We start from the raw sequence: 27712 nt of genomic DNA, 5'->3' as shown, positions 1-27712 counted from the left end.
TGTTGAGAAAAAATTTATAGACCAACTGTTAACTATGTAATTATTAGTACTAGATTTTAGATTAAAAAAAATTGAGAAATCACTTTGTAAAAGTATTCTTTACTGGGAGAGTTCATTACCATTTAGTGTAAACTGGTAAATAATGGATCTGAAGGATGGGATTGTGCAACAACTGTCACTGAGCAGCAGTTATTACTAATAACTGTGTTACGGCTGTGGCTGTATTTGGTGTAGTTTGTTCTCTTTGTTCTGTGGTTTGTGTATTTAAATTCAGAGTGGGACTTCTGTGGGTTTTTTGGGTTTGTATGTCTGATTATTTTCAGGTGTGCTGGAAAGGGCGTGGCCTCCCATTGGACCAGAGCTGGTGGAGGCAGCCTTAAAAGCACCATTTGGACCTCCAGCCTGTGAGAAGGGAGCCTTGCTGCAACAGTCTCCACTGCAGCTTGGCCCTCTTCTCCATTTTGTTTTTGATCTCACCACCTGTTTAGTTGTGTTGCACTTTAGTGTTTTGTATTATTTCTTCTGTGTAGTTTATGGTGTTGTGCCCACTCTGTTTAGTCCTTTGCTTTATAATTTTGTTGAAGTGAAGCTGTAGGGGTGAACTGCCATTTTCTTTAGTACATGTTTTCTCCTGTTTTTGTTAGTCTAGGGAGGTTAGTGTTTGTCATTGAGTTCCCTTTTTCTTTCATTTACAGGTAAGATTACATGTTTCAGTTAAGTGGGGTTTTGTTTGTTATTTTGGCCTTGGTTCACCCTGAAGCCTTTTTGCTTTACTTGTAGTTGTTGGTGGTTGTTTATTTGTAAATAAATTTGTGTCATTTTTGTATATTGACATTCGTCTGGTGTTTTAGTTAAATTATCAGCCAAATCTGAACTTTTTGTGTTATGCCCCCCTAGGGGGCGTAACACTATGTTTTCAATTTCATAATAAGAATAAAGTGTCTAACAGAACATAAACTAATTTTTTCTACTTCTTGAAACATCGGTGTAACCTTTTTCTCTTGAAGCTACAGAAATATCATTGAAGTATTGATTTATAAACAGCTGCCTGTGACTGAGAAACAAAGGAGCGCTTTGGATAACTCCTGGGAGTTTTTCTGCTCTCAGAGATAATTGTAAAAAGGGCTTGATTCCAACAGATTATTTATTGTTGTCAGTCCATAATGAAACCGAGCCAGAAGAAACTTGCCAGAACAGCCCACACTTAGCCTGAACTGCCATGACGTCATGTGGTCTCACATTTGGCACAGTCCCACCCACTCAGGTCTTCCCACATGCAGCAGAAATGCAGCACTGACCAGATACTGTGTTTGTTTGAGTTTATGGAACGCTGTTGACATTTTTACTCACAGACCAAGTAGAGAATCAATGACATTTGATCAGTGAATTCCAACAAACCGACCACAACACTGACTGTTTTTTTTTTAAAGAAACCACTGAACATTTAGTTTAAAATAGTTATTGTTTTTATTGTAAATATGCTTGTTTTTATTGTCTAATAAAAAAACACATTTTGACAGACATTAATCATAAATAACATATTCAAACTAAATCTACACTTTATCCATTTTTTTTAACATCTTTAAATTGTGATTTTTGCATCAGGGAATCTAACATTTATTAATTTCTTAAGTTCTAATATGTTAAATCTATCAAAAATGAAATCAGACAAAACAACTAATTGAAAAAATTAAAGGTATTAATATCAGAAGAACTTTTCTCTGTCAATCAAATAAAAATAATTCTGTGATTCGTGCGCCCTCTGCAGGACATTTACTGCAATTGCTTCCTTTAGCGGAAACCACGTGATTAGGGTCCCACACATGCTTCCTTTGGCAGCTGGCATGGTTTCTACTCGCTAATGTCTGTTTATTTTTCTCAATAATTATCCTTTTTCCATTTTTAAAATGTCAGGCAAACGGGAACTAAAAATTAACACAAAGTTTGCTCAGAAATATGACAAATACCGACAGAAAGAAGAGCTGCAGAAACGTAAGTGTCTACCAGCTAGCTAACATGCTAACGACCCAGCGATGAGAAGTAGCTTTAAGTTGTTTTTCAGGCTGCTGCCGCTTAAGAGACATCTTTTTGTTTTGTATTTTACAGTTAAGGCCCGATTTTGGGACAGAAACAACGGGAGAGACTCGGACTCTTCGGGGTCCAGCTCAGACGACAGTGAAGTGGTTAGCACATGAGGTCTTCTAGACTAGCTGAGTTAAAACGCACTGACTGAGCTAAAGTTGTGTCCCGCAGGAGCTGGATCCCACCGTCGAGAGGGACTTCTACAGGATCCTGTCGCTGCTGAAGAAAAAAGACCCGAAGATCTACGAGAAAGACGCCAAGTTCTACTCTGAAAGTGGTTGTTTACATGTTTGCAGCAGCTAGCTTCTCGTGGCTTTTCTGCCCCTTCGTGAAACGTTTGTTCCTCTTTATTCAGACACTTCTCACAGCGATGAGAAGCCTTCAACCTCGAAGAAAGCTGCAGTGAAACCCATGTTCCTCAAGGACTATGAGCGGGCAGTCATCCTGGAGAAGGAGGGGTGAGGTCCTGTTCAAGAAACAGCATCTTTTCATTAAAATAACACTACAGAAACCTTTAGTCTGATTGTAAACATGAAGTACTGCACACAACTCTGCAGTGTTGGGATTTTAATAGTGAAACGTAAATAATGTTTCTATACACAAAATTAAATGTAAATGGTAAATGTCGTATACTTGTACAGCGCTTTTCTACCTTCCTCGAAGGCCTAAAGCGCTTTACAGTCACACACACATTCACACACTGGTGGCGGCTCCGCTGGCGAACACTGGCGCCAACCTTCCACCAGAGGCAAGGTGGGGTTCAGTGTTTTGCCCAAGGACAGGCAAGGTGGGAATTGAACCTGCAATCTTCCGCCCTACCCCTGCATCACTTTGTAAATGTATTCTTTATTGGGAGAGTTCATTACCATTTAGTGTAAACTGGTAAATAAAGGATCTGAAGGATGGGATTGTGCAACAACTGTCACTGAGCAGCAGTTAATAACAGACCATCTTCCACAACAGGAAGTGTGTGTATCTTGTAGGGAAGGCAAAAAAAAAAACACCCACAGACACACATGAGACCATGCTGCAAGTTAGCTTAAGTCTTGCTAACACTAACACACTTCTGAATGCTGCATTTACCCTTAACAACATTTTTCACACAATTGGCAAAAACAAAAAAGGCGTGAGAAGAGTTTTAAGTTATGAACATTGTTTTTCTATGTTTTAAACTTTAAACTCTCTTTTCAGTCAAACTAGTGCGAGTAACGTCTACGGCTTACCTACTCTCTGAAGTTCTCATGGGGGACTGAGGAGAATGCCTCGAAAGAACAGGAAGTAAGCGAACCATCAAAATAAAAGTCTCCGCTTAAAACATTCGCATGCAAATAACAAATTAAAGATAAAAAAGCAATTTTGGTGAAATCAACACAACAAACATCACATGGCCTACACTAAGGACTTTTTGATCGATGCAGTTGGACACAGTGACATGACGGAATGTTAAATAAATACTTATCCATTTTTTTCCTGACTGTTGTGGTGAAGCTGAACTGTACACTAAAAAAAAGTGATTCTGGCCTCTAGTAAATGCTTCAAATATCTTTTTAGTTCATTTTAATTATTTTAATCACATTTTTTGGTTATGCCTAATTATTTTAAGTAAGTCAAACATATTTTTTATTTTTGAAACTGTGGAATGACGAGTGGCAATAGTTCGGTGGTTAGCAGCAGACACTTTTTATTAACACTCTCCAGGCACGCACATCCAACTCGACTCCCCTAGATCGCACTGTCGTAAATCGCACTGTCGCACAGTGTCGTGAACAAGCAATTCTGAGCTGCATCATTCATTACATGACAGAAACAACGTTTATTAAATTGGTAAATATAACTTAAAAAAATTATGTTCATCCAACTTTCAATGACGTCATCTAAGTTGCGCATGCGCACACCATGCACCCGCCATTTTAAGATCAGAAGCGCGTGCCTTAGTATCACTGCAGACAGAAGAGGGAGCGGGTTGATCGAAGTTGCCTGGGTTTGGTAGGTAACGTTTTCAACCCTTTTTTTTTTGTCTTTTTACTTGACTTCAATCTTTTAAAATTGTTTGACATTGGTCCACAAAGTTACTTGCCTTAACAATGCCTCGTGGTTTTGTTTTAGCCAGCAAATTAGTCATTTTGCATCATGCTTGAGTATAGCTAAGCTAGCTTGTTTTTCAGACTAATCCGTAGAGCAGAGCTAGATGCCGCGTTTTTGACACTATAGTGATACTTTATCACCGCAAATGTAAAGGCAGGTCTCTTATAGCAGTAGGGCGGTTGACCGGGGCACAATCTGCCCCCCCCCTCCCCTGATATAATTACGCTCTCTGTAGAAAAACGCTGGGTCTTGGTTGTCCTGTGTTTCATTGGGAAGGACCAAGACAATCTTGAAGCGATTACTTCAGTCCTCTTTCACTGCTTCTCGGCTGACATCCTGAGAAGAAAAAAACTGTAATTAGAAATAATTAAGAATAGATTCCAAGAAAAACAAACGGCCAAGAGAGTAAAAAATGTTAAAAGTATACTTAATTTAGTTTCATTTAAACAATATTCATATGACAATGTTTTTTTTTTTCATGTCACACAACATTGTTCACAGGGGCTGACCCTGAGACAAAAACTTGTTTGGGGGCCATGCACGCCAAGAGTCAACACCCACAACCGTGGCCTGGGCACATAGTGGTGCAGAGCCCTCCAGTCACCAGGCTGGAGCTGTCAATGGGACAGCAACTGTGATGGTAAACCAGAACTATTCCCAGTGTGAAAGGAAAAACACTGGAGCCAAAAAAAAAAAACGAAAAAAAAAACTGAGGGATCAAATCAGGGGGTAAAAAAGGTATAACTGAAATAGAATTATGCTCCTAAAATAACAGTAATAATTCATCAACAGCTAAAGATAAATTAAAAAGGGTAAGAGAATAAAATGCATAAGAAATCAGTTAAAAACTTAATAGAAAAAATATGCACCTATTTTCTCTTTAAAAAAATCACGTGTAAAGAATATTTTACCTTCAATAAAATATCACAAGTAAAAACCATATTACAAGGCTAGTCAATCATTGAAATATGGTGATGATGATCATAAGATACCTCATACTCTTTGATCATCTTCACTTCTCCACATCCATCTCATGTTGTGGCACCTGAAACATACCAATTAAAAATTAAAAATGAAACCAAACGACCACCCAACCAAATCTTGTGACAAATTGAACCTAATCATTTGGTCTTACGTTGTCAGCTGGGGGTGGGGGTCCAGATTAGCAGTCAGAATGTGCCATGCTCTTGAAAAACAAAGGTTGTTTTTCAACTCCTTATTAACTCATGGATGTAGATTGATATTTATTTATTTTTTATTACATATATTACAAATGATGTGAACAGTTTTTTGTAATATTACCTGTATGGCCAGGTGTCCTGTAGTTGTACAAAGTAGTTGCTTATGGGCATTCAAAGTCTGATGCGCCTTCGGTTCTGACTTCCTGTTAGACTCTAAAAGGAGAACAGAAATATGACAAGCGGCAAAGACTCTCTTAACATGCATATGATTACTATGGCGCCATGGTCAAAAAACCGAAAGTTACTTGAGCGACGCTGACCCTAACTAACAAATTTATTTGAGAAATTTTAAATAATTCATATTATCCTTCCCCGTTAAAAAGAAAATGTATTTTGCAGAATTACAGCACCACAGAAGCTAGAAGGATACGAACATTCTGTCATATCCTATCCCTCACAAAGCTAAAGAAGTGACCTTTAAAATATTGAATGATATTTACCCTTCCAATCATTTTCTACATACCCGCTTTAACTGGTATAGAGATCTTTGTGTCTTTTGTGGAATTAATGTAGAAACTGTGGAACATATTTTCTTTGAATGTTTGCATGAAAAAAACCTTTTGGTCTTCCTTTGATAATTGACTCAAATAAAAATAAAAAATCATCATTAACCCTTTAAATTGGATTACAATTAAAATTCGATAACAATTTATTGAGAAAAATGTGGATTTTCTGGTTAATGTACTCATTATGATTTCTAAACATTTTATACATACTTGTACATTCTTAAAGGTGAAACATCACATTAATGCATTATTGGACCGTCTCAAATTATTCTTTAAATCTATACATAACATGAATCATAAGAATGGCCAAACATTGTGCAATTTATTTGCTCTATTTAAGCTTGTGTATTAATAGCCACTTATTTTTACTTATATTTTTTTATTTATTATTTTTTTTGTATATTTGTTTTCGTGTCTACCTTTATCTTATCATTTTGTTGTTGTCATTGAAAGACACGCCGTGATTGTTTATTGAATTTTTGCTTCAACAATAAAAAAAATACTCCTTAGTTAACAAAGTCACTGCACACAAGTAACAACTGTAGAACATTAACAGTTTGAACCGTTAGGAACCTTAGATCTCGTGCACGCGCGCACGCTCACACACACATACACACACACAGTTTAGTTTACTCACGGTACGGAACCCCAAAATCAAAAAAAGAAAAAACGTTGCAGGCCTGTTGTTTCTTTTGCAAAACATTGAGTGCGTTGAAATAATCCAGTCGGATCATCCAGGGAGAACAGAAAAAGCGACTACTTCGCCTCAATGTCATCCATCGTGATGCACACTAGGCTAGCTTACGGTGGCCCTGAAGTGCAAATCACATCAACCAATCACTCAACACAAAAGCATTCATTTAAAAAAAGAAAAACAAAATAAACATTGTAGAAATCAACACAAAAGTTTCAGAAACCAAAATGTAAAAAAAAAAAAAAACACAATTCCAGGCAGAAACAATAAAACATATTGAGAAGAAAATGTTTCAGACAAAAAAAAGTAGTTTCCAGAATTCATAAATAAAATGTTTAATTAAGAAACCCAAAAAGATGAGCACTATCACAGATTGGATGATGACGTTTGCACACCTTTCAACAGGAAGTTATCTGGCATGGCAATATCTTTTGTCAGAAGGTACATTTTACAGCTTCGGGCCACGGTCACTGCAAAAGTTCAGTGATTAGTAAAGCTTTCCCTCTTTTTCAAAAGTCATCATCCAATCAATGATGTCAATATTTCATTTCATTTTTTGTTAGTTGGTTTGGGTTTCTGGAAAAGACTGCAAATGTTTTAATTGTTTGTTTGTTTTAATTTCTGAAAGGTCATGTTTTTGTATTATTTGCTGCAGTCTCTCTGAGGTCCACTGGCCGGTGTGTTTAGCGCTTTGTGATGAGGTGTGAAGAATCCCTGATGGCGTTCTGCTCTGAATGCACACCTTTGAGGAGTGGTGTTATGGATGGAGATGATTTCCTCCACCACACACCTCACCATCACACATAGAGCTGGTTAGGATGCTTGTCTGTATGTGGTGAGAGCTGGAGGAGGCAGATACAGCTGCTGCTGCAACGTCTTAACAGAGTTTCAGTGATGTTCACTCCCTCCGTGAAGCTCCTCAGCAGCCTTGTGGATGTAAAGAGGAGCAGGGTTGTTTTCCCAGCTCCTTAATGCCTAAATACTAAATGGTGTCTTTACAACAATCAATTTATTATTTGTATAGCACTTATAAAAGCAGAGGCAACCAAAGGACTTAACATAAAATCAGAAACAATATGATACAATAAAGAAACAACAGTAATAAGAATAATAAAATTAAGAAGCTGGCGCCCTAAATCCGCTCACTGGAGTTTAAAAGCTGAGTAAAACGATGAGTTTCTAAAAGTGTCTGTCAGTCAGTCCAGTTTTTCTCAGTCGACCGGATGGTCGTCGTCGCTCATGCAGCTTGTCCCAGTTCTGTGATGAAGGAGGCGGTTGTTATTCTTCAAGGTGAACAGAGGTCAATGCACAGTTCTGAGAATGATGAACCGGGTGGGTTTATCTGTCAGATTGCGATGATGGGAGTGATGAGGCCTCCTGCCCTCTCATCACCTGCAGCTCTGCATCCTTCCAGTGCAACAACAGCATCTGCATCCCTCGCCAGTGGGCCTGTGACGGTTACGACTGCCTTGATGGCTCAGACGAGTGGCCCCAGAGCTGCCACGCCGAATCCCCCGTGACGCTCGCCTCTCATCAGTGCCACTCGATGGAGTTCCACTGTGGCAGCGGAGAGTGCATCCACGGCAGCTGGAAGTGTGATGGAGATGCTGACTGCTTGGATGGATCTGATGAAGCTGGCTGCAGTGAGTTTGTGGTTCCAAACGTCATGTCCTGCATTTCTTCACTGCCCCTTTACTTACTACAGTCGCTTTGCCCTTAGCTCGCTCCACCTGCTGTCCAGATGAGTTTGAATGTGGCGACGGAACCTGCATCCACGGCAGTCGCCAGTGCAACCAGCAGTACGACTGCAGAGACACGACTGACGAATCCGGCTGTGTCAACGGTAAGAGGACCCTCCCACGCTCCATAGTCCCACTGAAAAGCTGTACCTTTTTCACTCATCATTTCATTTGGCTTGCACAGTGACCCGCTGTGAGGGCCCGGACAAGTTCAAGTGCCGCAGTGGGGAGTGCATAACCATGGAGAGAGTGTGTGACAGCAAACGGGACTGCAGGGATTGGTCAGATGAGCCTCTTCGGGAATGTGGTGGGTGCAGCTTTTCACAACTTTCTGGTTAATTACTAGTTTATGCATTTACCTCGGGTCCTGCGTGTCCTTAGAGTTGTAATTATGTCCTCATAAAAAGGTCTCTTCTTTTGCTTTGCAGGCTCCAACGAATGTCTTTACAACAATGGCGGCTGCTCTCACATTTGCAATGACCTGAAAATCGGCCATGAGTGCTTGTGTCCCACTGGATATAGCCTCAGAGACAAAAGACGGTGCGAAGGTGAGCCCATGCCCTGGCGTCTGCTTTATGTCGTCATTTTAAAATGAACTTTACTCATTTTTGAAATAATGTACAAATCTTTAGTTACTCTGCTGTTAACCGTCAATCCCTCAGTGTTCTTTCTCATTAACAGTTAACTCACAACTGAGCTGAAGTGACAAGAAATACATTTTTAAAAATGTCTCCCTTCATCAGATATTGATGAGTGCGCCAGTCCAGACACCTGCAGCCAGACCTGCATTAACACGATGGGCAGCTACAAATGTGAATGTGAGGAGGGATACCAGGTTGACCCAGTAACCAAAGCATGCAAATCTATTGGTAAGCATCCGGACTCTGCCCTCTTATTCTGCCAACTTTAACAGAAAAATATCAAGTAAATTGCTTTTACACAGAAATGGAGAAAGAGTCAGGGATGTTATTAGCGTGAGAAAAATGTGTTATAATTCACACGTTTGTGCCTGATCTAATCTACTTTTGGCACTTTTAAAGTTCAATTTTGGCCCTGGTCGACAAACACAGCAAGTCCGTTTGATACAAAAGGATCCATTTGATTGATTTGTAGTCAATATCAATAAACACTGTTTGCTCCACTGAAAGTTACTTATTGACCGTAGCAGGTGAATTAGTCCCTTTTTTGGTTCGATATTATGTCAATGATCACTACAGATGAGGATCAACATCTTATATTTTAATGTTTTTTTTTTTTTTTTTACTAAACCCCTTGAAGTTAGTTAGCATAGTCCGCTACAACAGATGTGTTATTCACATTTTCAACATTTTAGGTAGCAACAAAAATATCAAATTCAGAGTTTGAGTAACTTCATCCCTCTAATGTCCAAGATTTGAGCCCTTTGGAATGTTTCTCTTTAGTTATTGTCAAAGGTCAAAGTTCATATCAAAATGACTCTTGTACTTGGTAATTTGTACTGTATTTGTATCAAAACTCCTATCTGTAAATGAGAACTGGAGCGAGCGAGTGTGACGTCCCCCAAAGAATATGCTTTAACGAAGTGAAGTCAATTCAGTCACTATTTATTTATGATATGTGTATGGTTCCAGTGTTAAGTCCTCAGTTTTGACGCTCCTGCAGCTCTCCTCGTTATCCAACGATCCAATAAAAATCCACAGTTCAAAAGTAAAAGAGAAAAATCTTTAATTCCTTTTCTTCAGGTTGAAAAATGAACAATAATCCACAGTGAACTTAAGGGAAAAACTGAATAAATATAAAGAAAATATGCAAATTAACGAGAAGAACTTAGCGAGGTCAAAAAACTGTTGGACTCCATTCCAAAATTGAGACTGACATGCATCTGCTGCATGATCACCAGTGAACCCCGGAGTGAACCCCCCCCATTTTTGCAGTTAACAGGTGTGTTTATAACATTTGAGTGTGAGGCCCCGCCCCTTTGAGATTTGTATTCTCTGTACCTTACTGTAATGATAAACCTCCAGTAGCTTGTTACTTTATGATGTCTCATGGTTTTACCCCCCTCCCCCCTCCTATGATCACCCTCCTATCCCCCTCTTTCTAACATCCCTCACTCTTCTTCCCTTCTTTCCTTTTCCGGTCCAACACAAAAGAATGTCAAAAATAGTTAAAATGAATAAAGTCTGGCCTCGATTACAAAAGGTATTTACAAAAGACATACCTCTGGTTTATCAGATGATTCATAACCCCTGTTGTAAAAGTAAAATATGTCCAACACAAGAGGCCTTCAGCTCTCATCTGTCTGCCCAGCTGTTGGACAGGACAAGTTTAAAAAAAAAATAAAAAAATAGTGAACTTTTTGGACGTCCACAACCCTACCGTTTGAAAAGGGCTACACAAACTCTCTCTATCAAATGTGTTGAATTTTGGGCATGGAGGCTAGCAGGCACCACATATTTTTATTGAGCCATTTAATGTTTTTTTACTTTTAGTTTAGTTTATTACTTGAATAACTTGCAATACGGAAAAAATAGCATGAAAAAAGAACATAGGGTGATCAAGAACATGTTAAAAAAGGTAGCAGAGCAAGAAGGGTTATTCTGACCAATAGAATGACTGAGTGACAGCTGTTTATTTCTCTATAGAAGTACTTCCTGTTTGGAACACCGGGGGGAGGGGTCACCTAGTCCAGTTCTCATATAGAGTCAATGATCCAAACCCAGTCTTATGATTGTTGTAATACAGTTTTTTTGCATATCTTTGAACCAGAAACATGGAGGTATGATAGCACAAAACCATCCAATCCTAAGGACCTGATGCACTCCTGTGATGTCTGCTGATTGTTACAGAAAATATGGGTTTTGAGTCTGAAATGGACTGCTTCATGTGGAGATTACTTTTTGCACACAACCAGGTTCTCTGTGCTCAAAATTGAGGGTCAAATCTGGTTCTTACCCTTTAATACCAGAGCTGTCACAGGCGACAGGAAAATAAACACACGCTCTTTGACCTATCGTGGCTCTTCAACCGTTTACGCAATTAATGTAATTCTAACAGATTCTGTTCAGCACAGAGAGAAGCGAGGCATGCTTCTCTCTGTGCTATTTTCAGCTGATTAACGTTGATTGCGTAAACTCTTCACTAATGCTCCACATATCAGTGCAGAGATGCTTTTCTGCGCTGGAATTACGTTACTATGCAAACAGTAGAACTACTGTTTGCATAGTAACGTTCAATTAAAAGAACGTCTACAGTTTTGTATAAGCTCAGGTGTTAAACGGTTAAAAAGCCCAAAGCCACAATTTCCAGCACCAGTTATTCCACAAGGAACTGTAGTTTACAAATTTCCACCCAGTTTACTGTCTAGTTGCAAGTTTTAAGACACAAGTCTTAGCTGTTTTATACTTTGTCAGTTGTGTTGACCAAAGCTAAACTCACCAACCCTTTTTGATTTCATATGATTACTTTGATACTTTTTTCCAGAAATATTCTAATTGATGCTATTTGTGAAACCGTCCCACCTCTGTTCTGTGATTTTGCAGGTACAATAGCCTACCTCTTCTTCACCAATCGTCATGAAGTGAGAAAGATGACTCTTGACAAAAGCGAGTACACTCGAGTAATTCCCCGCCTAAAGAATGTGGTGGCGCTGGACATTGACGTAGCCACTAAAGAGATCTACTGGTCAGACATTTCTCTGAAGAAAATCTACAGGTGAGTCTGACTAAAACCAGAACGGAAAGGATGTTGGTTTCATTCCCTGACGTTTGACACCATTTTGGATGTTTCACGCAGAACAAACATAGACTCAGCTGACGACTCGACTCAGCACCAAACCATCATCGACAGCGACGTTGATGCCCCTGAAGGAATCGCCTACGACTGGGTCCATAAAAACCTCTATTGGACTGACAGTATTCGTAGCACTATCTCTGTGGCAACCGCTGATGGCAGCCATCGCAAAACTCTCTTCCACCAAGGCTTGTCGAAGCCTCGGGCGATAGTGGTCGACCCCCATAGCAAGTGAGATGATGGTTTCATTTACATGTGTTTCTCATGGTTCAAACTTTTGGTTTTACTGCCATTTTTCAACATTTCACAGCTTTCTTTACTGGACTGATTGGGGAAATCCGGCTAAGATCGAGAAGGGAGGTCTCAATGGTGTGTTTGTACTTCTTCATGATGCTCTCTGTGCTTTAAATGGACCTCTGAGACTATCACAGAGCAGGTGCATTGATATGGAGACTTGAATAGGTGGATTCTATTTATCCTCATTGGTCATTTAGGTCAAACATTGGATCATTCAGAGATCCTCACTGAACACCTGGAGAGACTTTGCTGCACTGAATGTAAAAGGAGCTAAATTATTTTGCCCAATATTTAATTTTTTTATTTGTTAAACAAGTTTTAAATATCCAATAAATTTTATTACACTTCATAATTGTGTCCCACTTGATGTTGATTCTTCACAAAAAATGTCAGCTTTATATTTTTGTGTTTGAAGCCTGAAATGTGGCAAAAGGTTGCAAAGTTCAAGGGGGCCAAATACTTTTGCTGGCACTGTACATGATCTCCTCCTCAGCAGACAGTTAGTCCCTCACGTCCTCACTCCATTAATGCCTCTGTGCTGCCTAAGAATTAAAGAGGAAAACACATAAGTGCTACAAGCCCTGGACATCCATGCAAATTACAAAGAGAAAACTTCCTGGCTTTGCTGGGCTATACCTTCCAGAAGCAGGGAGGAGATGCTCTCAAACAACATTTCAAGGACCCCCAGCACTGCTGGACTTCACCAATCACAGTATGGTCAGCAGCATGACATAAAGCCTTTTTTTTTATCATGGCACCAAAATCTGCAATTCATCACACGTATGTTGATGAAACAGCTGGTACTTGTTTTCCTGAGGCTCAGATAAAGTCCTTCAATGTCCTTCAAGGTCATTATGATTGATCCTTGTGGGAACAGATCCCTTTATCTACAATGCTGCTCATTTCTTTACCTGGGAGTATCATTTTGGTAATGTCTGGTCCAACTTTTCTGGCTTCCGCTTGTTCCAATCAACGGCCTGAACGGTGAGAATGTCTGTGCTAAATGCAAGGATCAAAATGGATTAAATGAGCAAAAAAACTAAACAAAAAGATGCATCATCTATAAGTATTTACCAGCTTTTGACACACTTGTACTCGGAACATGTGTCTGCTGAAGAGAGGAAGCTGTTCACTTGGTTCAGTCCCTTTCCCTACTGTTGTCCCTTCTTGATGACATCCTCATGTGGCAGACAGAGCTGTGGGTGGTAGTTTGTCCCTCATGGTGTTCCATAGGTTAATATTCATGGCCAGCACCTGTCTGTTGAGCTGTGATTGGCTCACAAGGCTGATAAATAGCAGCTGTGGGAGTTCCATCTGGATTCTGGTTTCCTGGTTTGGCCTTGGTGGGTGAGCTTGACATGTGGACCTTTATACTAAAGCTTTTAATCATTTGAGTCCTTTTACTAGGGATGGGAATAGAAGCCCCATGAAGCTCTCATGGGGCTTCGTGTAAATGTGCCAGAAAAATGAATGAAGCATTTGGGGCTTCGAAACCACACAGAACAGCGGCAACTGGTGGCAGACAGGACGTATATCATCTACTCCACTAAGTTCCTTGCCCTTGTAACACTTCAGTGTGGAAATAAAACAAAGACAATGTTTGAAGATTTGTGAAGTGCTTGTGTTACATTGTGAATGCTATGTATAAAGTGAGAATGAGTGATTGTGAACCAGGGTCTAACATGAATGGGTGGGATACATGTTATAGATTTTTATTTAAAAACAGAATTTTCTCCACTGTGCTGGGCTTCAGCCTGTTTCGTCTTTGGCTGACGATTTCGCCAGCCTTGGAGAACATCCTCTCACAAGGCACAGATGAAGCTGGTGTGCATAAAATCTTCATTGCCAGCTTGTAGAGATGTGGGTATAAAACCTTGTGGGTAACCCAGTATCTCAGTGGGTCCTGAGTCCTTGGGATGTGAGGTTCCTTTAAGTACCTAGAAGGACATTAATAGCCTATTGTCATGCACCAGTCTAAAATGAGCAGAAGTTATGATGAGGATTCTAATCTTTACTGTACCTCTGAACCTCCACTGTTGCACTGGCAGTTGTGCTGGTCACCTGCTGTTGAACCCCCACATGCCTGTCCAGCAGGGCCCAGAGACCATCTTCCTGCTGACTTGAAGGACCTTCTCTAGGTGGCGACTGTGGCTGTGCCTCTGGAAGTAGCACCTGCATTGTTGCAGCACACTCTTTAGTGAGTCGCTCTATGGCCGTGTGGGCAGAGCCTTGGCTGCAGAACCCCAGCTCTTTAAACCTTGGGTCCAACAAGGTTGCCATTGACAGAGCAGTGACCTTCTCCAGAGCTGAAAACCTCTCATGGAGATTGTTCTTCAAGTTAGTGGCCAGTTTTTCACCAAGTGGGTGTGTGATCTGACCACACCTGCTTGAGATGTAATGTTTCAGCATTTTGACCATGGGAATGACTTTGGATGCTGACACTCGTTTTTCTGTCGAAAGCTCAACTGTGGCCTCTTGAAACGGTGAAAGAACGCTCAAGCAGTGGTGTATGGCCTGGTAGTCCTCTGAGGTGAGTGGAGGAAGGTCTGTATGGAGGGTGGCCAGAGCTGCCCCCAGTGGCTCTCTCTCCTTAAACAGCCTTTCCAACATATTAAATGTGCTGTTCCATCTCGTTTCCACCTAAGATAAGACAGCAAGCACGTTTTAAAGGAGAGAAGAAAGTAACACAATAAACAACTGCAAAAACATGTAAAATCTTAGATAAAAAAAAAAAAGAAAATGTTTCACCTCTTGTATTAATTTGTGCTCTGGCCTGGCCAGCTGTCGCTGCATCTCTGACAGCTTCTCCTTCGCTGTGGTGCTGGATTTAAAAAGACAGACAATCCTACGCCCCTTACTTCGGATATCCTCTAGTTCAGGGGTTTGGGCGAGGGACTTTTTCACCACCAAATTAAGCATATGTGCAAAACACATTATGTGCCGAAGCAGTAATATATTAGCACATGCAACCATGTTGGGAGCACAGTCTGTAACCAGGCCTGTCACCTGGAAGAAAGATTACATGTTCACAAATCATGTATATTAGGTAGTGGGAGGCCATATTGATGAATGATCTTGTACTTTATTGATCTGGCTCGCACCTTCCCTTTAATTCCCCATTCTTCCATGAGAAGATTTTTGGCCTCAGCCAAGTGAGCTGCAGTGTGGGTTTGGGGAAACTTCAGAACCCCCAATACCACAGAGGCCAGCTCCACCTAGAATGAACAAAATCAAACTGAGATACATAAACCAAAGCATTGCACAAAGCAGGGGATACCTACCTCCTCGGTGATAAAATGACATGTTACAGCCAAGTAAGCGTCCATGTTAATGGATGTCCACATGTCTGCTGTAAGGCTGACAGCAGAGGCCCTGCTAACCACATCTAAGGCCTTCTCCTTTTTGGCTTTGTACTTCTCCTCCACCATTGTTTTTGTAGGATGGGTCCAAAAGGTTGACAAAAGCCTAATAGTGACAAAAAAATACAGCTTATTATGTACACAAAAACATAAATAATGTAAATGCTATATAATATTAGCCACCTTACCTTGAAGCCTTTGTCTTCAACAATTGAAAATGGTTGTGCATCCATTACAATCATATCCACCAATGCAGAATCAAGTTCTTGCTTTCTTGACACTGCAAAATATACATATGAAGATAAAAAAAAAGAATTACTTGTAGAAGCTGAGCCTCAAACCCACAACCTCAGCATTCACATGTCACTGATCTTTCCACTGAGCTGTCCGTTTTAGTTCTTATTTAGAGTGCCATTAGTTGGATATATTCTTATTACCAATATGAGGTGGATTGAAGGCTTGATTTGCAGACTGCGGAGTTTCAACATGAGGAACGGAGCGGAGATGTCGCATCATGGAGGATGTACTGTCATTAAATGCAAATTCATGTTTGCAAATCAAACATTGCACCTAAAAAAGAAATGGAAAGAATAAAAATGATTCCTTTCAACTGACAGACATACCTATAAAACTGACATAATCAGCAATGGCTACTAATAAAATAACGTTAATAGTGTATTACCTTATTTGGAGAAATCAAGTTGAAATGATCCCAAGCCACAGAACGTTTTTTACCGGGTGCCATGATGTTGATTCTTACGATACACGGGAAACAACAGAACTGGTCGGGAAACGTTGTTTGGGATTCATCTGTATTTATAGACAACAGCGCGCCCTTCTGATCAAACACACCTGAGATCTGAAACCTGGTTCAGGTGAATGATGCATTTGGCGCGTCATACGTCATCAATCACTTGATCTGCGCTGGTTGACACACGCTTCGAAACATTGTGCCGAAACACTCTGTTTCATGACGGTGAACCGCGCGCCGAAGCCCAATGTCAAACGGGCCATCCCTACTCACTGGGGTTCATCTAATTGTGTAAGAAAAATGAACCACCCATTCAGGGCTTTGAAACCACACAGAACAGCGGCATCTGGTGGCGGACTGGATGTATATCGACATATGTTTCAACAAAGCTCCTTGTAACACTTCAATGTGGAAATAATGATGAAAAAATGTAAAACAGAACAATTTTGTTAATGATGATAAAAAACATGTAAAACAACACAAAGTGTGACGCTTTCTGTGAGAAGTGCTTGACACAGCAAAATACATATCACTTGAAGAAAAAAATGCATGCAAAAAGGATTTGTACAGTGCCAGACTCAAACCTAGAACCTTTTGATATAAATGCCATTAAGTATTCCACTAAGCTATCTCTAATCACAAGAAAATGAGATGCCTTTTTTATAAACAACGTTCATGATGTAGTGTTTTATTAGGAAAGGCCGAGTTGAAATGATCCTGAGCCACAGAACGTTTTTAATAGGAGCCATGGTAAAGTGCAATGAACTGAAGCTGATTCCAATACAGGGGAAACGATGGAACTGGCCGGGAAACGTTCAGGATTCATTTTGCATTTCTAGAGAATAGCGCGCCCAACTATTCAAAACAATAGTGAGATCTGAAGGGTATGGAAGCAAATGTGTAGCATTAATAAAAAGAAAAGCAAAACCAGAAATGCTTTTTCATTTTCAAAATGAAGCTGCATTTTCTGACTCAAAATTAAAACGAAAAAGCAATCCACCAAAATGCTTTTTCATTTCCTTCCTCAACACTGCTTATTCTGTCACTTTATTAAAAATAAAATGAAAATGGTATTTGACGTTTCATTTTCAAAATGTTCTCTGATAAATGTGTAGCATAATTCATTTAGAAATGTCTAATTTGACAATTACAATGAGTCAGAAAATGCAGCTTCATTTTGAAAATGAAAAAGCATTTTTGGTTTTGACTTTTCTTTTTATTTATGCTACACAATCGCTTCCATAGAAGCGTGGTTTGACCAAACGAAGCATTTGGCGCATCATACGTCATCAACCATGTGATCTGCACTAGTTGACACACGCCCCGAAACATTGTGCCGAAACACTCTGTTTCGTGAAGGTGAAACGCACGCCGAAGCAACGTGTCAAACGGGCCATCCCTACCTTTTACTAAAGTTTTTAAGAATTTAAGTTTGCAACATTTTAAATACTATTTATATTATACGGGCGACAGTGGCTCAGGTGGTTGAGCGAGTCGTCCAATGATCGAAGGGTTGGCGGTTCAATCCCCGCTCCCAACAGCCAAAATGTTGTTGTGTCCTTGGGCAAAACACTTCACCCTCCTTGGCTCCAGTGTGGCTCCACTGGTGTGTGCATGTGTGCGAATGATCCTGGTGATGGTCAGAGGGGCCATAGGCGCGAAATGGCAGCCACGCCTCTGTCAGTCTGCCCCAGGGCAGCTGTGGCTACATCAGTAGCTACCATCACCAAGTATGAATGAGGAGTGAATGGACACAATGTAAGCGCTTTGAGTGTCTTGAAAAGCACAGATAAATCCAATCCATTATTATTATTATTAACAGGTGGGGGCATTAGAGGTAACATAACGGTTTGTAAACATTTTTCTTATTTTTCTTTTTCCGGCAGAGTTGCCACTGCTGTTTTGCTTAGTCTTTTTAGTCGTTGTTTTTAATGTATTAATCAAGCTTAACCCCCTTGCTTTTATCCATTTTTAAACTATTTTGTGCTCATGGACCTGGCTGGAGGTGGCTGCCTCCTCTCTTTATCCTTACGGTAGCTGGTGGGTGCCATATGTAGTATTGTGTAAGGGGGACCCCTGTTTTCGGCCCATAAATTAGTTGTGTCCTGCTCAGGTTCACCTCTTCTGTTTTGTATTTTTCTTTTAATCACTGTTTGTGTTGTGTTTTTGTGTGTATTGGGGCCCTGAGCAGGTACTCCTCAGGGTTGGACATCTCCCTTGGCATCGTCTGATTGGCTACCCACCGGTGCAGTGGGGCTGAGGTGATCCTGGAGGCAGCCGCCCTTATGCAGTGCTGTAGTGCGGTCCAACTGTCCGCGTTTATTTTAACTCTCTCTTTTATGGAACTTGTGTCAAGTTTTTAATAAATTGTATATTTTTAACCACTATCAAATCCAGTCTCCATTGGGGTGCAAATGTAAGAGGGCATTCGGTCACACACCTATACAGTGATAATAAAGGCATTCTATTATAGATTCGTTCCTAAAAACTTTTCCTCTAATTTAATTATCCAAGTAGACCCAATAAAACAAATATCTTATTGTGTGGATCTTCCCACTTCTTCAGGAAGGCTTTGATGGTCCTCACAGCCCTTTCTGCTTCCGCGTTGCTTTGAGGGTAGTGGGGACTCAAGGCCACATGGCGGAAATCATAATCCTTTGCAAACACTGCAAACTGAGCTGCTGAAAACTCATAAAATTATTATTAAAACTATTATTAAAATTATTATCAAATCATTAAAATAATTAAAAATGACACTCGTATCAAATAAATATTAATATTAAGCTGCAAAAGTGCAAAAACATGTGATCAACTGCAAACATGTGATCAACTATAAAAAAACGTACTTTTTTTTTAAATACAAAAAGATAAGTTAGTAATAAAGTACACATCAAAACAAATAACCGTTCATGAACAAAAACAAATGAAAAACAGCAACAACTTGAACAAAAGAATTTTAATAAATGATTGAAAAAAAGAATTATTAAAATATTATATTTAATAAAATAATTAACCCAGAAAGGGACAAAACGGATATGAAGAATGTATCAATGAATAAGTTTATATTCAAGACATATTCTAAACAAATTAATAATTACCTGAAAAGAGAAAGAAGGAAAACGAGACGAGCTGTTTCCCCATTGAAAGCATTTACTCGAAAGAGTGAAACAAGCCGCGTTCGCCCCCTAGTGGTCATTCTATGCATAAACAATCAATAACTGAATAGTGGATGGAGGATTAAAGACAGAAAACATTCATAGGCAAATGGAGTGATTTTTCCCGTGATATTAACCTAATAGGTACCACAAAATTAACACAACAAATATTACATGGGCTACATTAAGGACTTTTTGATCGATGCAGTTGGACACAGTGACATGACGGAATGGTAAATAAATACTTTTCCATCCGTTTTCCTGACTGATGTGGTGAAACTGAACTATACACTTAAAAAAAGTGATTCTGGCCTCCAGTAAATGCTTCAAATATCTTTTTAGTTTATTTTAATTATTTTAATCACATTTTTTGGTTACACCTAATTAATTTAAGTAAGTCAAACATATTTCTTTTTGAAACAACGTTATTAAATTGGTAAATATAACTTAAAAAAAATTATGTTCATCCAACCAGCAATGACGTCATCTAAGTTGCGCATGCGCACACCATGCGCCCGCCATTTTAAGGTCAGAAGCGCGTGCTTCACTTTCACTGCAGACAGAAGAGGGAGCGGGTTGATCGAAGTTGCCTGGGTTTGGTAAGTAACGTTTTCAATTGTTTTTGTCTTTTTACTTGACTTTAATCTTTTAAAATTGTTTGACATTGGTCCAGAAAGTCACTTGCCTTAACAATGCCTCGTGGTTTTGTTTTTAGCCAGCTAATTAGTCATTTTGCGTCATGCTTGACTATAGCTAAGCTTTAGCTAGCTTGTTTTTCAGACTAGTCCGTAGAGCAGAGCTAGATGCCGCGTTTTTGACACTATAGTGATACTTTATCACCGCAAATGTAAAGGCAGGTCTCTTATAGCAGTAGGGCGGTTGACGGGGCACAATCTGCGCCCCCCCCCCCCCTCTCTTCTCGCTGGTTTCTTTAAACGAATACGCCACTGTGCGCTCGGGTGCTGCATAGTGAGGATATAATTACGCTCTCTGTAGAAAAACCCTGAAGGAAAGCAAGCGGGGGTGGGGGTGAGTTTCAGTAACTTACAGCCGCAGACGACGTGAACAGGTGTGGGATATTATTGCTGATGACTGACCCATACACAGGGTCTTGGTTGTCCTGTGTTTCATTGGGAAGGACCAAGATAATCTTGAAGCGATTAGTTCAGTCCTCTTTCACTGCTTCTCGGCTGACATCCTGAGAAGAAAAAAACTGTAATTAGAAATAATAAAGAATAGATTTCAAGAAAAACAAACGGCCAAGAGAGTAAAAAATGTTAAAAGTATACTTAATTTAGTTTCATTTAAACAATATTCAGGTGACAATGTTTTTTTTTTTATTTAGTGTCACACAACATTGTTCACAGGGGCTGACCCTGAGACAAAGACATGTTTGGGGGCCATGCACGCCAAGAGTCAACACCCACAACCATGGCCTGGGCACATAGTGGTGCAGAGCCCTCCAGTCACCAGGCTGGAGCTGTCAATGGGACAGCAACTGTGATGGTAAACCAGAACTATTCCCAGTGTGAAAGGTCCCGATGGGAGGAAAAACACTGGAGCCAAAAAAAAAAAAAACTGAGGGATCAAATCAGGGGAAAAAAGGTATAACTGAAATAAAATTATGCTCCTAAAATAACAGTAATAATTCATCAACAGCTAAAGATAATTTAAAAAGGGTAAGAGAATAAAATGCATATAAGAAATCAGTTAAAAACCTAATAGAAAAAATATGCACCTATTTTCTCTTTTAAAAAAATCATGTGTAAAGAATATTTTACCTTCAATAAAATATCACAAGTAAAAACCATATTACAAGGCTAGTCAATCATTGAAATATGGTGATGATGATCATAAGATACCTCATACTCTTTGATCATCTTCACTTCTCCACATCCATCTCATGTTGTGGCACCTGAAACATACCAATTAAAAATTTAAAATAAAACCAAACGACCACCCAACCAAATCTTGTGACAAATTGAACCTAATCATTTGGTCTTACGTTGTCAGCTGGGGGTGGGGGTCCAGATTAGCAGTCAGAATGTGCCATGCTCTTGAAAAACAAAGGTTGTTTTTCAACTCCTTATTAACTCATGGATGTAGATTGATATTTATTTATTTTTTATTACATATATTAAAAATGATGTGAACAGTTTTTTGTAATATTACCTGTATGGCCAGGTGTCCTGTAGTTTTTCAAAGTAGTTGCTTATGGTCATTCAAAGTCTGCTGCGCCTTCGGTTCTGACTTCCTGTTAGACTCTATAAGGAGAACTGAAATATGACAAGCAGCAAAGACTCTCTTAACATGCATATGATTACTATGGCGCCATGGTCAAAAAACCGAAAGTTACTTGAGCGACGCTGACCCGCCCGCACATTCCGCAGACGTCTGGGGTTTACCGTGTCAGCTCGGTGTTTCATTTGAAACGGGTTATTCAGTAAAAATGTTTTCATTTTGCAGGAAATACGAAGATGACGACGACAGCGATGAAGAGGAAGCTGCAAAGACAAGACAGGTTTGACTTGAAGTGTTTGGATTCAGGAGTTGGAGAGTAAAGAGGTAAATAAATATTTCTCTGCCCCTCTTTCGCAGAGAGCGGCTTCTCCAAGCTACATCCAGGAGCAGCGGGAGCCAAAGGCCAGGTGAGCTGAAAGCTTCTACAGGCGTCCAGCGCTCCTGCTCACTCTTTATTGACAGAAGTCCACCTCTGAACGCAGCTTCCGCAAGTTTGTTGAGGACAGCGATGATGAGGATGACGATGAGGAAGGAGGAACGTCGACGCTGCTGACAAGGAGGATGAAGACGCAGGAGGAGAAGGTCGGATGGGAAGCCCCGTCTGTGAACGTCTCCCTGTGGCTGAAACAAAACCGAGCTGCGTTTGTTTCAGGATGAAGAGGAGGCGGACTTTGTGGAGTGGCTGACAGGTTAGACGGAGCTGGAGGGGGGAGAGGAGGTGAAGGACATGGTGAGTTTGATCAGGATGAAGAAACGCGTGGAGGACTCTGACAATCCAGCTCATGTTTGTGCTTTTTCTGTGGAGACAGAAGTACTTAAGAGACTACTGGAACAACCCGCAGCTGGAGGAGAAGGAGCGCTTCCTCCGAGACTATGTGCTTAACAAGGGCTACCTGAACGAAGAGGATGATGATGAAGAGCGGTGTGTTCCACAGAAGAGCTCCTCTGTTTCGTTTTAGTTGGAGAAATGTCCGAACTTTTGGATTTTTCCTTTTTTTTAAATGATGTAATCTGGATGCTTTCAGGATCCCGACCTACGATGAGGTGGTTCAGGAGGACGTGGACGACTCTGAGGAGGAGGGCGAGTCTTTTCTGGAACGCCAGGAAGACTTTGAGAGAAGCTACAACTTCCGCTTCGAAGAGCCCGACTCGGAACGCGTGAAGACCTATCCTCGGAACATCGCCACGTCCGTGCGCTCCAAGGACGACTCCAGGAAGCGCAAGAGAGAGGAAGTGAAAGAGAGGAAGCAAAAGGTTTGGAAGCGAGTCGATGGGAGTCTTTTCCAGAGTTGAAACCAAACCTCCTGGCTGATGGTGTTGGTTGCAAGAGAAGGAGCAGAAGCGCGAGCAGCTGAAGCAGCTGAAGAGGAACGAGATCATGGAGAAGCTGAAGCAGCTGCAGGAGCTGACGGGAAACGAGCAGCTGGCTTTCAGCCAGGAGGACCTGGAGGGAGACTTTGATCCGAAGCATCACGATCGGCTCATGCAGGTGAGCGGATGAGTCGATTGGAACCCCAATCCCTCTGTTAGCCTTTCAGTTACTGTAGAGTCTATTTGCAGAAATTCTTTGGCGATGAATACTACGGCGAGGAGGAAGAGAAGCCACAGTTTGAGGATGATGATGAAATGGAAGGTAAACCAATGCAAGATCAGCATGCTGGAATTAGAGGTTCCTGCTGTGCTTGTGTGTCTTTCCATAGTTTTACTGCTGTTTTACAGTCAAATGTGTCTGATTTATTCTAGTTTGTGATTCAGATTAAAGAAAATCTTTGTTTCTCACGTAAAAAAAAAAAACAATTCTAAATCGGATTCATGTTTTGTTTTTACCTCAGATCGCTGGAATTGGGACACTTGGACTGGAGAAGACCAAGAAGAGGACTATGCAGAGGAAGACTACAACGGGGAGGCGTCTGGACCTCACTGTGATGACGAAGACTTCATTGTGAGTCAGCGGTTCTCATGAATGCAGAGATGGGTTGGCAGTGGTGTTTCATGTTCATGATGTGGTGCTAAACCTCTCTAGATGGATGCAGACTATGACCCCAGCCAACACTCTGCATCCAAGAAGATTAAGAAGAAGGAGAGGAAGAAGAAGATGAAGAAGGAGGATCTGCCATTGATGGGCAAAAAGAGGAAGAAGTCCCACTTTGCAGATGTGGTGACTCAGAAGAAGCCGGTGTTTGATCCCAGTGAGTACGGCTCCTGCTGGAGTCTGCCGTCGTGTCCTTCCTGCTTTGACCTTTGTGTTTCTGCAGAGGAGAAGACCTTTGAGCAGTACCTGGATGAGTACTACAAACTGGACTACGAGGACATCATCGACGATCTTCCCTGCAGGTTTCGCTACAGACAGGTGGTCCCCAACGACTTTGGTCTGACCACAGAGGAGGTGAGAACCGCAGCTCCATCTGCTCCACGTGAAGGGTTCTGCTGAGGTTCTGGTCCTGCACAGTCTATGAAAGGATGGTGTGACATCTTAGAATTCATTATTTTAATTGTAGTAGCATAAAAAGCAGCTAGCAGCGTACATTTGTGTCACTGACATTACGCAGCAGTAGCTTGATTTAGTTTTTAATCTAAATCATTGGCTCATTTCTCTAAACATCACTCGGTAAAATTAGAAAAATCCTTTTTTCAGCTTTTATTTCTCTGATATATTTTCTGTTCTTCCTGTTAAAAAACGTTAAGTTTTATTTTGAAAGGATTATTGTTGATGTGTGATAACAGAGGATTCTCTGGCACCGCGATGTTGGTCCGTCTCGACATTCACACCAAACGTCAACCAAGTCAGTTCACCAAACAACCACTAGAGGGCTAATATCATTGACTGAATATGAAAACTGACTTAAGAAACTCCCCATTCCAAACACGAAGTACCTGCTGAAGCCAAAATCCAATTTTTTTTAACTCGTTCTTAATAATCCCTTTTTTTTAATTTTATTTCTTTTTTGCAAGTTTTTTAGGTTCTAAACTGGCCAATCAGATGGCTCAGGAAGAGCATGTGATCGTGCATCGAACGTGTGATTGACAGATTCTCCTGAGCCCGCTTTCAAGTGGTAGTGGTGTGGATTTCCAAGAAGCTCACTCCTGAGTGGTTGCCGTAGAAACAAGGAATGACTCAGACCAATCACTGCTTACTGATGTTGTCTGACTCCCACATGGCGGCGTCTATATCACAAAAAAATGGCGACTGAACTTCAATTTCTATGGACGCCATCACTCCGGTTCTCTTAGACAGTCGGTGGTTGAAACACCAGAAGACTTTAATGTGATTGAAACTTTGCTGGAGGAAAGTTCTGTCTTATTTTATATTTCACTCGACAAAATTCAACACAAATGGATATTTTCATTTACAGGGAAGGGTCTGTTATGCCCCCCTTTGTGTCTAGATTCATACCCGACAATATAATCCAGACTTTTTCTGCTTATTTACCAATTTTTGAAAAACAGTTAGTTTACTGACATCCTATCATATCAAGAAAAGCTGCATCCCATTAGGTAGTTTCTAAAAAAAAAAAAAAACATGGACCACTGATGTTCCAGCTGTGCTGAAATTGTCCATAAAGGTTTGGGTTTTTTGTCCAACGTCGCTGCCATGATGAGCTGTGAGGGCTGATCTGGTATTGCTTCCCTCCGGGGAGAGCTCTGACCAGGGAATGATCTCCCTTTAATCTTCTCTCTGAGCTGCAGCCGTTCTGCAGCCGCTGCAGGTTTGAAGTGGACTTTGATGAATAATAAAGTGCTGCTGCTTCTTCTTCTTTTTGCAGATTTTAAGCGCAAACGACAAAGAGCTGAACCGCTGGTGCTCCCTGAAGAAGACCTGCATGTTCAGGTGCGGATCTCAGTTGTTGACTCTGTTGGTCCGAAAACTTTTTCCACAGTTTCTTTTCTTCTTCAGGTCGGAAAAGGAGGAATTGAGCGACTTGAAAAATTATAAAATCAAAGCAGGAAATGAAAGAAAGAAGAAGGAAATCCTGAGTTCAGTTTATACAGAGTGAGTCAAATTTGCTATACTTTTGTGAAAATCCTTCCCACTTGTTGTATTTATTCTATTTTTGTATCAAATCCATTTTTAGACAAGATGAAGATGCGGAGGACGCCAAGACGAAGGTGGGGAAGAAGCGAAGAGATCGCCTGATGAACGCAGAACACGGAAATGCAGAAGACGACTCTGCTAAGGAGGCGTTGGAGAGCCTTCAGCAGGAAGAGGACGGCGCAGAGGAGGAGGAGGAGGAGATCCTCATACCTAAGAAAAAGATAAAGACGGAAGCACAAGAGGAGGCGGATCAACCGACCCAAGCGAGAAACAGAACTGACAGGCCAAAATGGTCCGGGAAGAAGCAGAAGCGCTCAGGCCGCCGCCTCCTGTCTGCAGGCGTGGGGGTGAGGATCGGCGGGCGGGAGTTCAGTCGGCAGCGGCTGAAGGCTTACGGCCTGAACCCCAAAAGACTGTACTTCAGACAGCTGGGCCGGCAGAGACGGAAAACCCAGGAGAAGAAACTGAAGCAGAAACACAAAGAGTGAACTCAGACGTCTGCGCACATCCAGCTTTTAGAAACATCCGCTTCATGTTTTTGTTTTGCTGTTTTTTCCCTTTGGAGTTTTAACTCAATGAAACTGTTGTGTCATAAAGACAAAATGATCATATACCTCTGATAAAACGGAACAAGAAAAACGTTTGTTTCCTTCACTTCTTCCTGTTGTGGAAACGCAAACATCTGCAGAGTTCAAACCACAACGATTTAGTCTTTACCTCTGGAAACACGGGAAACTTTCTGACACCACTATGCAGCTAAAAATAACCCCCGCCTGCCTTATGTGGGTGATTTTATTTTTATTTTTTTCCACGTTTTTCAAGAATATAAAAAGGAAACCACATCAAAACAGTGTTTGTGTGAATCTGTGACCCTGTGTGGCCTCACACGTCTACCGTCTTCACTACAGTTTAGCAAACAGGTCAAACTTTCCCTATAGGCAGACGGCTTTGACCTACATTTGGGGGAAATGAAGCCACATGTATGGTTGATTTACGCTTGAGGTTTTCCATGTTTCCACATTTAAATTTCATGAAAAGTAAAATATTTTTTTGTTCCTATATTTCTCTGTAATAGTTGTACTTTTGAAAAGATTTTTTGTTTCCACCTTAAATGGCGGAAACGAGCAAATTCAAAAATACAATTGTGGAGAAGTAGTGAAGCTGAGTGTCTGAAGGTTTGGGGAATGTGCTACCCACACTGTCCACCACAAACCCACGTTATTCTAAATGTGGAACAATGATAAACAGGTTTAAAGTGTAAGTCAGGAGGGATTGTTGCAACAAGAACAAAAAAGATACATCAAGGACACATTGCCTTACTTTTAGTTGCAATTTTAGACACTGTTTAGTATTATTCATGGTACTAAATGAGATCAGAGAACAGTTTTGAAATAAAAATTTCCCAAAGCCCCATTGAGATTTTGTTGGCAAACTTTTCCCAATTTCATTTTCAACTCTGACAATTTCAAAACTGTGACTTTTGCTATTATTTTTGTAGTACGAATTTTACTCTTAAGTTGTTGCAGCGCGCGCCCTGCATTGCAATTTCCCTCTAGAACGGCAGGGGGCGGTGTAGGCGCTGCTTTGATGAAACCACCATAGAAGAAGAGAAGAACGGGCGCGCGGCACTGGGGGTCTGAATTTGAATCGCGGAAGAAAAACAAGCGGTTTGTTTTTACAGTTTTTCATTTAAGAAATACACAGTTTTTTTTATCATCAGCACCGAATTTTGGTTGACCAGAAGTGTTAATATCCTTA

The 27712-nt window shown here is 40.7% G+C and overlaps 2 protein-coding genes, 2 long non-coding RNA genes, 1 other non-coding gene and 1 pseudogene across 7 annotated transcripts; 3 read left to right on the top strand and 3 right to left on the bottom strand.

Moving 5' to 3' along the window:
• The first annotated feature begins 1791 nt into the window (after positions 1-1791).
• Positions 1792-26802, top strand: LOC111947814 (annotated as a pseudogene). The gene is made up of 18 exons (XR_002873746.1): positions 1792-1992; positions 2107-2183; positions 2254-2359; positions 2438-2540; positions 22147-22201; positions 22279-22328; positions 22404-22503; positions 22574-22651; positions 22731-22843; positions 22947-23176; positions 23250-23410; positions 23482-23554; positions 23754-23863; positions 23945-24110; positions 24177-24307; positions 25686-25750; positions 25817-25912; positions 25995-26802. The product of XR_002873746.1 is annotated as a protein KRI1 homolog (transcript).
• On the bottom strand, positions 4398-6772 carry LOC110015517. Its single transcript, XR_002873765.1, has 5 exons — positions 6552-6772; positions 5470-5561; positions 5303-5353; positions 5160-5212; positions 4398-4503 (listed from the first exon to the last, which is right to left on the bottom strand). It is a non-coding gene; the product is annotated as an uncharacterized LOC110015517 (long non-coding RNA).
• LOC111947820 (low-density lipoprotein receptor-like) lies at positions 6852-12764 on the top strand. The gene is made up of 8 exons (XM_023958036.1): positions 6852-8251; positions 8329-8451; positions 8532-8654; positions 8776-8895; positions 9091-9216; positions 11869-12040; positions 12122-12349; positions 12429-12764. Exons 1-8 carry the CDS (start codon positions 8155-8157, stop codon positions 12574-12576), a joined length of 1137 nt encoding a protein of 378 aa, XP_023813804.1. The 5' UTR covers positions 6852-8154; the 3' UTR covers positions 12577-12764.
• On the bottom strand, positions 14112-16704 carry LOC111947819 (zinc finger BED domain-containing protein 4-like). Its single transcript, XM_023958035.1, has 6 exons — positions 16212-16704; positions 15963-16054; positions 15517-15880; positions 15164-15421; positions 14436-15055; positions 14112-14352 (listed from the first exon to the last, which is right to left on the bottom strand). The coding sequence occupies exons 3-6, from the start codon at positions 15541-15543 to the stop codon at positions 14118-14120; spliced, it is 1140 nt and encodes a 379-aa protein (XP_023813803.1). The 5' UTR covers positions 15544-15880; positions 15963-16054; positions 16212-16704; the 3' UTR covers positions 14112-14117.
• Positions 20289-22140, bottom strand: LOC110014623. Of its 2 annotated transcripts, none has more exons than XR_002873766.1 (4): positions 21853-22140; positions 21686-21736; positions 21543-21595; positions 20289-20878 (listed from the first exon to the last, which is right to left on the bottom strand). It is a non-coding gene; the product is annotated as an uncharacterized LOC110014623 (long non-coding RNA). The 2 variants fall into 2 exon arrangements; XR_002873767.1 differs by lacking the exon at positions 20289-20878 and adding an exon at positions 21139-21236.
• LOC111947843 lies at positions 25509-25605 on the top strand. Its single transcript, XR_002873793.1, has one exon. It is a non-coding gene; the product is annotated as a Z30 small nucleolar RNA (small nucleolar RNA).
• Positions 26803-27712: the final 910 nt, after the last annotated feature.

The sequence above is a fragment of the Oryzias latipes genome, chromosome 8 (assembly GCF_002234675.1).
Source record: "Oryzias latipes chromosome 8, ASM223467v1".
Taxonomy (NCBI): Eukaryota; Metazoa; Chordata; class Actinopteri; order Beloniformes; family Adrianichthyidae; genus Oryzias; species Oryzias latipes.
Note: the sequence above shows the minus strand (reverse complement) of the source record. Positions and strands in the feature narration are given on the sequence as shown.